This window comes from Lycorma delicatula, chromosome 4 (assembly GCF_047948215.1).
Source record: "Lycorma delicatula isolate Av1 chromosome 4, ASM4794821v1, whole genome shotgun sequence".
Classification (NCBI taxonomy): domain Eukaryota; kingdom Metazoa; phylum Arthropoda; class Insecta; order Hemiptera; family Fulgoridae; genus Lycorma; species Lycorma delicatula.
In genome coordinates, this window is record NC_134458.1 from 128,267,994 (window position 1) to 128,284,012 (window position 16,019).

The 16,019-nt window shown below is 24.9% G+C and overlaps 1 protein-coding gene across 1 annotated transcript; it reads right to left on the reverse strand.

Moving 5' to 3' along the window:
- Positions 1 to 2,292: 2,292 nt before the first annotated feature.
- Positions 2,293 to 13,494, reverse strand: LOC142323867 (uncharacterized). The gene is made up of 3 exons (XM_075364165.1): positions 13,099 to 13,494; positions 11,895 to 12,035; positions 2,293 to 5,335 (listed from the first exon to the last, which is right to left on the reverse strand). Exons 1-3 carry the CDS (start codon positions 13,175 to 13,177, stop codon positions 5,001 to 5,003), a joined length of 555 nt encoding a protein of 184 aa, XP_075220280.1. The 5' UTR covers positions 13,178 to 13,494; the 3' UTR covers positions 2,293 to 5,000.
- Positions 13,495 to 16,019: the final 2,525 nt, after the last annotated feature.

Sequence of the window (16,019 nt, forward strand, 5' to 3'; positions counted from 1 at the left end):
AACCACTAATCAAAGTTGCTTTCCGTGAATTATGATATTCATTAAAGTCATTTTCTGTGGTTAGAACAGAAAAAAAGGTTTTTCTTGTAGGGCTGAATATTTCTTGTATTTTGGAGAGTTTAGTAAGCTGATAAACAACAGTATATTCGAGCAGTTACTTTTATTTGTATTTGAATGCTAGATCGTGGATACCAGTGTTCTTTGGTGGTTGGGTTTCAATTAACCACTCATCACAGTAATGGTCGACCTGAGACTGTACAAGACTACACTTCATTTACATTCATGGTTGTTATTTTTGGGAACAGCCATATCATTTTTGGAAGCGACTAAAACTCAACCCAGTTTTTTTTACAGTCCCTCAGTACTGTGCAAGTGCATAATGTATTCACATACATAATGAGAAAAATTATTGACTTATCATCAGTTGGAATAGGACACCTTGAAATGCCTAAATAATAAAGCAGAAATTGTCTTTTTTAGCAAAATGTGCATAAATATTTCCTTTTATGAATTTAATTTGGTACGGCAATTTTATTGTATTTACAATTTTAACATACCTGTATCCATTGATATGATTATTTTTTTAAATTTAAGATCAAACTATATGTTTGAGTCATCTAATTAAGAGTAAACTAATCAAAGAAGTACAATGAGCGATACTGAATAAATACTACTTTACTAAAGAAATGTATATGAGAGAACCTATAAATGATTTAGAGAAAATAAAATGATTATGTTTGTTCATTATTACTGGCAAAAATAGGATTAAAAATACTTTGCTACTATTTTACACAATTGTGTTGTGTTGAAAGAAAAGAAAAGATTCATTCACATCAGATTGATGTTTAGAACAGTACTTGTAAATTGTAATCCATAATATTGTTCAATCAATGCTCGCAAAAACTGTAAATTTTTCCAAAAAGAAAAAAAATACTTTGTCTTATTGGTTTATTTAATTGGTAATTTTGCCAATATCAGTTTAATGCTATAAAGGATTAGTTCATAATTTGTGATGGATCATTTGAAATATTTAATACTGCTTTATAAAATACATAAATTATGACTAGATATTGCTTTATACTAAAGTAAAGCTGTTGCTGAAGGCTACTTCAGGGCTTTTGTTAGAAATTAAATGTTGCTTTTTAACCACTTTCATAGCTACTAATGACATCTATTTTATAGAGCAATACTGAAGAGACCTATTACTTAGTCGCAAATCATGAAACATGTCAGACTATGTAGTTCAACATCCAAATATGTATCTTGTATGAACTATTTTAAAAACAGTTTGAAATGTTTTTGTCCATGTTAGTTTGCAATAAAAATCTTTAAAGCTATAATCTTTAGAAATAATCCAAACCAGACTTGATTAATACAATGTTTAATAACTTGTGAAAACATTTTCATTGTCTATTGTTTTTGTTTTCATCTTGGCATGTAATTGTTAGTATTTGTGTTTTTATGTTTAAATAAGTTAATAATTAATCCTTTTTTTATTCTACACAACAAAAAGATTACACTTAAATTTGCTCAAATATTTAAAATATACAAACACAAAAATAAGGCATAATCAAAATCCCATACACCTTGGGCCAGATTCTAAACATGTCTCACCATAATCAAAAAAATTACTGTTTGTAATATCAAGTGTTACTACTTAGCTCCAGTTTAAAAGATTGAGAGTGACTGAAAACATTTTGATGTAAGTTTTTAACCTAACATCTATTGATTTTATTCAGTTTGATTTGTTGTTTCAAAAGTTTGATTTGTTAAAAGTACAGATAAAAAAAGCTATTCCGCAGTTATTGAAGAAAAATAAATAGTGACTAAGTTTTCTAAATAAAAGTGAATGACTGAAGTATTGAAAATGTAAAAAATTCAAATTTTATTTGAACAATCCATAAGCATGCCTAAAGGTTATATAATGCTGAAATAATTTATGAATTACACCACAGTTTGTGTATTATTCGGTAATAAATTTTGGTTTTGAAAATCTTGTCATCAGAATTTAAGCTTCATTTATAACTTTTTATTTTTCTTTCAATAATTATTTTTACATAATTTAGTAAAATATCATCTGCAACGTTATATTTTTACTTATTCAAGTTATTTTACTAATTTCAACATTAAAAAAAAAAATTGGCTGATAACTTTTTTGGGTAATTGGCAATAAATATATGAAAAACATAATTTAATGAAACACTAGGTATGACTTGTGAAAGAATAATTTCCCACTCACAGTTGAAATTATTAGTAATTAACTCAGTGAATTAAAACAATTAAAAACAAATATTTTATTATAAATTGCCTAATATAGGCTGATTTATTCATAACATTTTTATTTTTACAATAAAAATATTTTTTTTTCTTCTATAAAAAAATATTGAAGTATAAAAATACATATAACGCAACACAAAATACACCATTTCAATTTAATAATACAGTTAATAAAAAAGTGTAATAAAAAAATTATATTTAACCTTATTTATAATAAAGCTTATGTTTTAATAAAGTAATAAAATAATAAATTCAATGTCTTTATAAAATAATGCAACTGAACCACAGTAACTAATATTAATAAAATAAATTAATCTAATTAATTGATGTAACAGCACTTAATTCTAAACTAAATTTTATTCCCTACCAGTTTTAAAAATTGTATCTATCAATCATAAACATATTTTATTAAAAATAAGTCCTTAATAAATAATAAACCAACATTAATTACATTGCTTAATCTACAAAACAATGTTTTATTACAAAAACAGACAAGCTTTATAATTTTGTATCATAAAAAAAGATAAATAAAAATAACAAATGAATTATAAATGTATATAATTTATTTGTTTTTAGTCACATTGAAACAGTATGAAACAGTAATAATTAATTATCAGTTTTATATATATATATATATATATCTATATATCTGATAATATAAATTTATTTAATCTTGTTTTGTAGAATAATGTAATTAATTAAACTGTTTTTTCTTATAAAGTTATTTATTTCACAGTTTTGTAATGATGATAAAACAGAATAATTAAATTAAATGATTAGTTTCCGTTTATAAATTTAAGTATTGTTGTAAATGAACACTCATACTTATATGGCCTATTAAGTTATAAGTAACACCACTAAATAATAAATATACATTATTTAACAATATTAAATGAAATGAGATCATAATTAAAAAGGGTTTTGTATTCTATAATAGAATTTTAATTTTAAAAATGTCTATAATAAAAAAATAATTACGAATGTTTATTATGGAATGCTTTATTAAAATTATATTAAGTAAATATGAATATAACTACAGTTATTTTTAAAAAAAATAAAACTTAACTTATTTTAAATAAGTTAATGAGCTATGGTTATTTAAATGATACTACTAGTTTTATAAATATAATAATTTAACATAAAAATGTGCTTCATTTAAATGGCAGATTTCTATCACTTATTTTCAATTTTTAACCTAGTAACAAATGCCTGTAAAGTTAAAAGTAATTACTCTAGATAAGATGCTTTTTTTATATGTTTAAGAAAAAAATATTATTGCTTTTTACTGCTTGCCTTTTCATGCAGATGACAATTTGATATCAGCCAGGGAAATTACATTGTAATGTCATAAACATCTTGATAATGTATTCCAATCACTTTCTTTACTGTGGCTCTATAATTAACAACTCATCTTGATTATCCTTGTTAAACTGCCTGATAACCCAGTGATATAACAAGCTTGGTATAGAAATTTCCATATCATACATACCAGTCATTATAATATAAATGCTCTTCTGAAACATTCGTAGCATCTTTCTTGAAATTTAGCATTTATATCTAATACCATATTACTGATACCACATAAAATTTATTGGTGGACCAAATATTACAATTTTTCTCTAACTAAATGACCTGCAGGTAGGTTTCTAAGCTAACCTAGCACATGCACACACACAGATATATATATATGTATATATTTACTATCGTATAGATAGTAAATTAATATGTTTTGTTGACTTATCCAATAATTATATCAATGAATATAATTGAATACAATGATATAACTGAAAGCTTATAATTTTTTGTTTAAAACTAAGCATAATACAAGAAAAAACTGTGTTCCTGTAAGCATAAAACTTGTGCTCTAGAAACAAAACAGTGACATTTCTTTTTACAATAAAAAACTTCTTATAGAGCAAAATGTTACTGCTTCGAGAAAAAATTATTTTCCTTATTTCCAGTTAAAAATTAAATACAAACAATAATCGAAAATCTCATATTGTTCCTCCTTTCATACTGTAAATGTTACTACATAAAAAATTCAAAAATAATACAGTTTATCAAAAATTATATTTTTCTTATTTAATTATAAAACTTACAAACTTTTTTGTTTTTAATAATACTGATATAACATATTATTAGGATTAATATTTTTATAAAAAAACTGATAACAATGATTTTGTTTATTAACATAAAATAAGCTTGTGCTATGCTAATGTATGTGAAACTGCATGAAGGAAACTATTTTCAATGTAACTGATCATTTTTATTTATTGGACTAACTTAAAGAAAAACATTAAAGTAAATGAATATTACTACAATAAAGAAAGAAAAAATCCAGCACAAATTTTTTTATCACGATGTTCTTATCAATCTTATGTTATTTTTCTTTATCCGATACTATTCTTCAACTTTGTTATCTTTCTCTCTCTCTCTATCTCTATCTTTTCTAATGATTTTCATCAACAATATATTTTGAGTTATACTTTAACATTATTATTTTTTATTTAATTAAAGTATGTAATATGCAATATTTGCTGTATGTGAAAATCCATTATTTTTATTACAACTCCGAACGAAATACCTTTACATAATCTTCTTCAGAAGCGGCATTTACAGGGAGCTATAATTAATACCATTTCATGGTAATAATCCTCAATTTTAATTCATTGAGGACATTTTAGTAACTTAATCCACAATATTCTTACAAATTAACTAACTAATTAAGTCGTAGAACTACGTTTATTACGATGTATTGGTATAATAAATATACTAGACTTCTTTGGTGGTTTTGGTTTTTCTTGGCAATTCTTAACGCTATCATTGTATGATGGCGGTGCAAAGAGATGATAAGGTGGCGGTGGTGTTTCAGGGGGTCTGTACGATGTATGTGTAAAAGAGTTAGCATAAATGTGGTTTGCACCATAATGACGTGTATATAAATGGTTACCACAGCACCATTCAGAACATGTTACAACCAAAAAAAAAGTAATTAATCCGCTAAAAGCACCAAGGTACCAAATTACAGACCATGGATCTGAATCTTGCGACTCCTCACCTGTAACATAAAAAAAAAAAAAAAAATTAAATATATAATTATTTAAAGTTTTAAAATTCTATATTTGAATTAAAACAAACCTTTTGACGCTATATTCTCTTTCTTTGGTAAATATCAATGGACGTAACGATTCTAATATTACCTTTTCTTCTATATGATGTTGAGCTAAGTTGGTATAGATCTTTTTTAAATAAGATGATTGAAGCAAGAGTAATTCCTCCAGCTTGTTAAGCTATACCTAAAGTAATTTAACTTTTCGCAAATAGGTTTTTGTCTCTTAAAACTAACGTTTTCTTTTTTTTTTTTTTCTTTAAACATAAAATTCTCTTCATAATTAATACTATTATTAAACAGTATTAAAACTATTGTAAATATTAACATATAACTAGTATAATTAGTTTGTTATACAGAAATATTTTAGCAATAAAACAACACCGTTAAACAGAATTATTTGAATTATTTTTTTTTCTAGTATACTCATTCATACAAAAAGGAAGGAATTTAAAACAAAAATAATTAATATAAGTAAGAATAGAAATTTTAAACTTTCCAGATGAGTATTAGGGCGTTTGATATCCTTAGCCATATTGATATTGTTACTTTGATGTATGGATTATTAAAATAATAGACTTACTCTATAGATAAGAATAATTATAATAAAAGTATAAGAATACGAAAAATGAAATTAGAATGAGCTATGTATAGTAATGGAAATAAAGGTTGAAGTTGAAGCTGGTGTTGGTGAATTAATTAAAGGTTTTGTAGTCCTTAATGAAATAAATAAACTAATTTATTTTGATAATAATTAAGATATCTTTTCTGTAAAGAAAACTTAAATTAGATTCTAAATATCAAAACAGGAATATTTCTACCTTGGCCAGCAGTTTAGTATGGATTTATACATACATTTATATAAATACACTCAAATTATCTCTGTAATTTTTATTTCACCAGAAAGAACATTTCCAAGGGTGTTAAAAAATCAAAAGAAAATCTAAAAAATTACAGACACTCCATACCTAAACAACAGTTTGATAAATCTTGTTACTATATATCATAATAAAATATAATTACAATTTATATTTATTTATATGTCTTACCAATAGCATACATGAGAAATGATTTTAATAATTAGTTACATAGTAAAGACGACCAAAGGCTAATTAAAATATTTAAATTATTACGCTGTCATCAGCTGTTGCAAAAAGCTTAGGAAACACTAGATGGGAGTATTATAATTTTAATATATATATATATATATTTGTTAATTCTAAAATAAAATTTAATTAATATTTTAAATTCAAAGAAACAATTTTTGAAATAACATGAAACATAGGTTTAAAAGACAGCATCTATTTGCGTAAAGAAAAAATTTATTTTAATGTTTTTTTTAAAAAAAGAAAAAAAAAGCATTAACTTATTAAAATACAGTAATTTATTTATCAAAATAGTACAAAAATAAAAAAATTTAATTTGTCATATAAAATAATTTTATATTTTTACATTTATGCATTTTTTTCTTTAAATTTGAGGTGTAATATATATTTTGATTATAATAAAAAACAGTATTGTTTTAGTAACTAAGTAAATGCATATAAATAAATCGAAACATTTTAGTAGTTAAAAATAGACTATAGTAAAAATGTATAATATACTTAAAAAAATTAGTTAGATTAAGGTCATCAAATTTTTATGTAATATTCTATTTATAGCATTATCTATAATAGTTGTTACCCATGAGTTGTTACCTTGCTTCTCACTGAACATATTATTGCAGTAATAATAACAATATTAATGACAACATAAACAGAAGTACCTATTTTTGTTTTGTGACCTTAAACTTTACTAATTTTCTGAAGCATATCGTTATAAACTATCTTAAATCTAATGACCTAAATAAAACTAAATAATTTGAACAGAAAAAATATTCATTTGAACCTTCGGGGCACTGAGGCCCATCTAGTAGACGAAGGTGTCCTGTGCGAGGCTTCTTGTAGTTGGGCCCCTGACTCTACCCGGGGCAATCCCAACCCCGGGGCATGGGGAGATCCCAACCCCAGGAAGTGGGATTAAACCCAAATCCTGGGACTGATTGACTCGGACTTTAAGCTGCCAATTATACAAAAAAGCATTAGTTATTTGCAAACCATAATTAATATACTTTATAATGAATGCATGCAGTACAATTCGATATTCATTTTTAAATAACTAAACATAAATTATTGCGGTTAAGGTGCAGTAAAAACTTTATTTATAAACAATATTACAATAATATATAGTTTCTAATATTATTATATTGTTATTAAAAACACACCTGATTCCAGAACTCTGTTTCAGAATGATTTTGGTAAACCATATAAAGAACAGCAAATTCTGTAATTGGGTTGCACTAAAACTACATAATAATACATCATTTAAACAATGTAAATAATGGAAAATACATTTCAAGCTAATAATCTATGACAAGAACAAATGAATGATAATTTGGTGTGGTTCAATAACTTTTTATGGTTTTTTTTTTTTATATATATTTAAAAGCTTTGATCATAATGGTGGCCACAGAGGTAAATTTTTATATACACTGCATACTTTTTTTTTTTCAGAAAAGTTAGCATCTACATCCAGATAGCATTAATTAGCAATCTGCACAGTTACTTGTGCTTGCAGATTTTAGGATGATCAATTTACTAAATTTGTTAAGGTAGCAAAAATCAAATCTTTCATAAAAATTTCAGTTCAATTTATTCTTTTTTGTTTTACATATTTATAATAACTGCAGCAGTTCTTTTTTTTTTTTGTAAGATAATTTACTGCTACAGTTATTAACCAAAAAATGTCAACATATTTAAATTAACTTATTTTTGAATATTTTATTGTAAAATAAATAAATTTGTTTGTGATAAAGAGAAGGCAACCATAAAAAATTATGAACCACAAATGTTCATCATTTAAAAAGTAATAATAATAATAATGTGAACAAAAGCTGAAAAATATTTTTACATATTAACATAATTTTTGGTCAAACAAATAGATACAAAAGAAAGAGATACAAATAGAACAAAAGAAGAACAAATAAAGAGTAAACATATAAATATGTTTTCCAAATTAATGAAGAGTAGATTTCATATTTTTGTTTTTAAATAAGCAAAATAAAATGCAAGGTATGTTATTTAAAATGAATCATTTAAAAAAAATATTATACAAAACGAAACAAGACAAGTAAAAGAAAATGACGTAACCACAAGTATATACTTATTTAAATAATAAAAAAAAAATTAAGACCTTGACCAAGTAAATTGATCTTTTAAATTGTACAAGCAGTTTAAACATAGACCGAAGACTAAATGACTTAGCAAATTGTTAAAAAGATTCACATTAAATGGACTTATTAATGTTCATCATCTTGTGTATGTATTTGTAAGAAGATGGATTCATATTTTGATATGATGAGGTCAAAAGGGCAATTGAACAAATATTTTAAATGAAATTTTGACATATGAATAAATTTTATAAATACATAAATGATTTTTATATTATTAAAAAAATAATATACTTGACAACCTAAAAAATATGAAAAAATGTTGAAGAATTTTTTTAGTAATGGTATAAAATGATATAATATTTTTGCCCTTAATAATCTTGCAGAAGGCAAAAAGAATTTTGAAGAAAGAGTAATAATGGTTCGAGCACATGTTAAAATCATAAAATCAAGGGAATTCAAATTACATCCCACAATCATTGAAAGAGAAGTATTCGATTAAAATTCAAATTCTAACACAGCCACTTCACTCTTGTATTATTAACATGTAAAAGTAATATTATATAACTGAAATTGCATTTGAAATTAAGCTGATTTGTTTAAAATGTTAATCTAATTGAAAATTCTCAAATTTTGATTATTTTTTTGTATAAGTTAAAGGTTAAATATATAAAGTCAACACGGTTGAATATATATTTTTAAAGGTTGTTTTTTTTATTTTATTTATTTTTATTCAGAAATGTATTCCATTATAATTTTGTTCTCTTTGACAGTTGGTGAAAATGATGTTAAAAAATTGATTTTACCAACAAATTGAACTGAATTTCTGTATATCACACTATCTATATTAATTTAATCGTAGACATATTTTTTTAAATTTAGTTCATCATAAAAATTAATAATTTTGTTTATTTACGGCAGCAGTAATTTAAGATAAATGAAATTTAGTTAAATTAATAAATTTAATAAAAAAATTTGTATAAGTAAGCAAGATACATTTAAAAATCTAGCCATGATGATGATATTTTTTTTAAAATGATGATTTATATAAAAATTAATACTTAATTAACAGTAGAAAATAATTTCGTTAAAATAAAAAAAAAATGAAATCACGTTGACTGAAAAATAAACATTTTTTTATTCATCTAAACACATGGACTGCTATATGCTAAATATTAATTTAAAATGTTTTAAAACACAAAGTTTATCTGTTGTGTTGTAAAAAAGCTGCTACAGGTTTGTTCAGTGTAATGGGTAAACTGATTGATATAGATTCAATTCCTAGTAAGGATCTTATAATTATTTTAATTAAAGAGAAAAACCTACTACCACTTTGTTACTATTGAACATTTATCAGTTAATAAAAACCAGTTATAGAAAATATTAACAGTAATCAACAAATAGGCGAATGATCAGATCATTCACCTTAAACTTTATGAGACTGTATATTAAAGAATCTTTAATTAATCTTTAATTAGCTAGGAGGGTTGACTTGGTTTAATTTTTTTTTTTTTATTTCAGTTTTACAAAAAGAATTATCCAGTTGGAAAAAAATGCCCTTACATATGAACTGAACTTTTTTTTAAAACTTTTAACATATAGAATTTTTTGTTATGAAGGTGAAAACTAAATTATAATTGTCTGGGTCATCTAGCTATTCATTATATAAAATATTCAAACCGGTTTTAACCAGTTAAACACACAACTTAGTTTTACAATAGAAAGCTGATATTTAATCTCCCTATAATCATGTATTCCCTTTAAATTTTGTTTTATTTAGCCAACAGAAAACTAATAACTAAAGATAATGTTATGTTTATTTCAAATTTTGCATTAAAAAGAATATTAAAACAATGATATTTTTATATAAATAACTTTATTATCAGACTATTCATTCAGTCAATTTCATATCAGCCTTATTTGCATAAATACTTAGTTACTATCACAATAATGCAAATGACATATATATATATATAAAATTTATTTTTGTAAATATGTAATATTAAATTATTCAAAAGAATAGAAATCACATCCATAATTAACAAGTTCTAAATTTAAAAAATTAGATTTTTATAAAATATAAGTAATTTCAACTAATATTTATGACTTCGATAACAAACCTTAAAACGCAAAAGTTATGTTGTATTTTAATATAATTTAAAACCATTTTTCTTCTTTTTTTAAATATTAATATCACAAAATAATTAAATAAACAAAGTTAATTTATAACTTACTTAAATAGTACATTTAAAAAAATTTATTTGATAAATTTCTTTCTCATACATAGGTGCTTTTATTATACATTAATTTATTTCAATCTTTTGTTAAATATTTATAGTCTTCTAAATATTATTATTTAAATAAAAAAACATATTAACAATGAAGAACTTAAGTAAACTATGTGAAAAGTTCTTTTTTTCTTTGATTAATGTATTTTTATTACAAAAGTTAATTATATTACTTGCACAAATTTAGAAGTTATCTGCCTGGTTTTTTCTCAGAGCATAATAATCAGAATTATAACTATTAAAATCTGATATCTAACAAGTAAAATATTTACATACAATCATATGTTTCGTCTAATTAATTTATATATTAAGATTAATACTAATAGTTTTATGGACAGTACATCATAAGTTGAATCAAATAACTTAAAAATTAAGTAGCATCTTTATCGTAATCCTTTTTTTTATAGTTAAATTATCACAAAATAAGAAACTCATTCTTTCTTCTTTAAATATTAAGTAAATTTGGTTACTTTAATAAATGGCAATAATTTTTAGCTACAACTTTACTCAGGACTGTTTATTTTTATTAATCTGTAGGAACAATTTGCAAATTATAACTGGGGCCATTGACATTTTATCCCAGCTTTAATGTTTGTCACTATTCTCAAAGATATTCGGGCTGCTGTAGAATTATCAAAGTAATAAAATGAAATGTATAGAATTAGCCTATAAACTTGATTTTTAGAAGCTTTTTATTCTTTTGCAAAACACTATCCTTTCATATGAGGTAGTTTGTAATAAGGAGATCCAGTTTTAATGTACAATTTACTTTTTTAAATGGAACATAAATGGAGGGCATGTAAAAAAATTTGTTTAATTTTAATTAGTTTAGATTTCCTAAAGCTATTCTAGTTATTTAAAAAATTACAATTACAATTTTTTTAAAAATATCTAGAATACATTTTACATTTTGGAGTAATTTGTTATTAATTATGGATTAATAACATATTTTATTAATTATGGATGCTATCTCAGTTTATGTTTGAAAAAAGTTAAATAACTATATCTATACCTTTGTCAGTGGAGTTTGAAACTGTTGTTATCATTTCTTCATTATAATCCGATTTGAACATTAATTCTTGCTTATTTTTCAGAAGTATATCATGAAAACGTGATAATGTGAGCCGATCATCATCTTCATTAGGTTCCAGTTCTAAAAACATTAAAAAGTAATTAAGCACCATACAGGTATATCTCATTTACTGAACAGCCTACTTACTACATTTAATTTAATTGCATATAGGTTACAAAAAACAACCTTATTATGTACTTGAAAACTATTGTTCAATATTAACTCTTAGGCTTAACTGCTAGTGTTTTATAATTCGCTATCTATTTAAATCATATTTTATATCGACAACAAAAATGTTATTTCTGTATTATTTATAATTATTTTATTATTAAAATAATAGTATAACATACTATAAATAATGTATAAATTTAATAGTGTTAAATAATTTTATTTAACTGGTTAATAAAAAAATATATTTCTATAAATTGTTTTAAATAATAATGTGTCATTAAAATGTTTTGTTTTTAAATTAAATTTTATTATTAACAAACGAGGTTATACTCTAGATCCTTGCTCGAAGTTCGTGTTGTATTAACGGTTCTTTTTAAATTATCACATTGTACAGTTATTTTAACGTGTTGGTTGGTAGGCGAAAGTCAGAAATCATCTTTTTTTTCATTCAATTAACGTTTTTATACTTATTTAGGTAAAATATATATTTGTATAAATTATTTTTTTATTTAAAATTAATAAATTTATAAATAATTATTTTTAACCATTTATAAGAAAAAAATGTAATTTCATTTCTTTTTTAAAACCCTTATAAAACTCAATATTCTTGGAAAATAAAAAATGAATAAACATCGTATTAATTGCATCGTAGTTATGCTGGAAATTCACATGTTACATTCAGATCCAGATTTTTGATGCTTTACAATATTTACTATATAAAATATATTTTTAATTAAAAATCTACATCCACTACGATAAATTAATTCAAAATTTGAATAAAAACGCGAGGAAATTTCTTCTTTTTTTCTTATAATAAGCTCTAAAAAGAAAGTTGTTTATTGTTATTGTTGTATTATTTTGTTTATTTAATTTGGTATATGAATACACTAGCTGCTTTGTAATTTTTAAAAATGTTTTCAAATTTAGTTTTCATATAGTTACCCCTCAATAAAATTACTGAAAATTAACGAACCTTTGTTTTTAAGAACTGCGCCATCTGAAATTGATATAAAAAATAGAAAGTATACAGTAAGGTCGATCATTGTATGCATTCTGCAGCTTGTTGAACTGATGAGTCACAGAAATATGGAAGATACAACGTGCTCGTGGCGGTAAACTAATGTTAGAAACACTAGGTTAGGCACGTAAGCAAAATTTGTTAGCTTGTAAAAGTAATAGTAGGTAGAACTTGTTGTTCAATAATAAAATAAATGATAACAAACGTAGGATGTATGCACAATTCACAAATAACAAAACAATAAAACCACTATAAAATAATCAACAAACTTCAAGTAACATTCAAAGAAAAAGAATAATCAAGCGTTAGATATCTCAACATACACTAAGCTCGCTAGGAGTGTACAATGCTATGGTAGGGAGAAATTGTTCTTATATAAGAAACTGACACACCGTTGTCGATCCCACCAGCAACTAATTCGTGACGTAGCTAGGCGTCATCACTACATCAGAACTGATATTTCATCACAAATAGCACCGGTTTCTAGTGGTATAATATACGTGTGAATAGTATAGTAAAAATTAAAAAAAATTCAAGTATTCAGCATTTGACTAAAAAAACGTGATTGTTTAATCATATGTTGAAGTTGATAAGGATTTATTCCTGATAATTTACTTATATGGAATCATATTGAAAATTATGGGTCATGATTTTTCTTTTTGAAGTATTTTATTTATAACGTTATGATTTAAAGTTAATTAATTTATTATTGTATTTACTACTTAAACATATTATCTGCATGATACGATAAAAACCAAGTGTTTGGTGATTCGGATTCTGAGTAGCTTTAAAGTAAATTTTTTAACGTAATTTCATAAGACTTATTTCTCTCCTTTGTTACCTCATCCAATTTCCTTCTCCATCATACGAATTCAAATCTTTCCTTCCTTCATATCCGTAACATCCAAAATTATTTCTATCAGATTCGTGTTTTGTTTCTGTTTGTAAGCATTTCTTATTCTACTGAATGTTTTTGATACAGTTCTTGATTGTGCACTAACATTTTCGTCTAGTTTATTAACGTAACTTTTTTTTAAAGAATTTAACAAAATCTCATTACTCCCAGATTCCTTTAAAAATATTTTCTTGTAAAATTAAAACGATCTATTTAATTTTCTGTTTTGTCTCAAATCTCCCATTCTTTTCCTTCCGTTACTTTCCAATCGTTTAAAAAATAATAAACTATTCATTATACTTATTTTGCTAAGAGGAACAGTTTGTTCACTTCCAAAACCGTAATAGTTTTCAAGCGTAGTAAATAACAAGGACCCACCGGGTTGGTCTAGTGGTTAACGCGTCTTCCCAAATCAGCTGATTTGGAAGTCGAGAGTTACAGCGTTCAAGTCCTAGTAAAGCCAGTTATTTTTACATGGATTTGAATACTAGATCGTGGATACCGGTGTTCTTTGGTGGTTGGGTTTCAATTAACCACACATCTCAGGAATGGTCGAACTGAGAATGTACAAGACTACACTTCATCTACATTCATACATGTTCATCCTCATTCATCCTCTGAAGAATTATCTAAACGGTAGTTACCGGAGGCTAAACAGGAAAAAAGAAAGTAAATAACAAGGAGTAAAACATTCACTTCTTTGCTACAGTAAGCACTGAAAAAATAGCAATAAACACTGGTGTATGTAAAGATGTACCTGCCTTCTTAGTATGCTAGGATATATTTTATAGGAAATAGAAAAAATTAGATACTAGTTGTCTTCTCAACAGTAATTTTGTTAATTTTTTTTTGTCTAATGTTCATTAATTACAATTTAGAAATTTGTTTAATTAATTATCAATAACGTACTGAAGAACTTTTTGTTTTATTTATTTATTATTAGTTTTTTTTTTAAGAATTATAAGGTTACATGATATTTATCTAATTTAAAAGCACTGTATAACGGGATGCCTGGGATTGGAATTGTAGAAAAAAGAAAAGAAATAAACAACTGATGACTAGATGTTAAGAATTGATTCGAGCCCTTACTGGATTCCTATATGCTGCATCTGCAAAAAAAAACGAATTCCCATGTGTGAACGAGTGCAGCCAGTACATTGACCCCTAACGTTTCCAGTTACCATGCACTTATATTGTTTCGTGTAACGCAGTCCATTTCACAACGATTTTGTTTTTTTTTTCTTTACCTGTACCTACAGGCAGTCAAACTGCTTATTTCTTATAAGATACTATTAATAATAATTTTCATTTTTCTTTTAAGTTAATTTTATTTTAATCGGTGATGTAACGACATTTCTGATTGAAGTGTAGCTGAATGGTTCTTATTCAGTTAAATGGTTTGACATGCGGCACAGTTCCGGGGATGCCCAAGGATATTCATTCAGAAAACCTATACCTATTCTTAGATGGCTCATCAATTTTGGAAAAAAATCGGTTTTTTCTTGCAGAATTTAATTAAATGATCAGTAAAAATCGTTGATCAGGAATATCTCATACCATTTGATTAAAAATATTGCCTATGAATAATAGACATGATGAGTCGACTGGAAAGATTCTTGAAGAATTTTCCTCTGAATAAGATTTTATATGTCGTACCGTGATTCCACGGAGGTAAATTATTCTGTTTTACTACCTTCTCCTTTTTTTTTTTATCCTTTTTCTCTTTCTTCTAATTTTCAGTTCTGCGAGTGAAGTCCGGGCCTGTTGATTGCACTCTTAGGGTGCTGGGATAGAGATCTTCAGTGTTTGCGTGCTTGGTGTAACTGGGAGGAAAAACTGCTTACAAACCGATATAAGGACCTATCGGATGAAGTCTGGTCTTTTGTGATCTTCCCTAAAACACATAATACAAGTAACTTTAATACTGAGATTACTGTTATTAATCTCGCGATTATGTTTTTTTTGTTTTATTTTAGGCTAC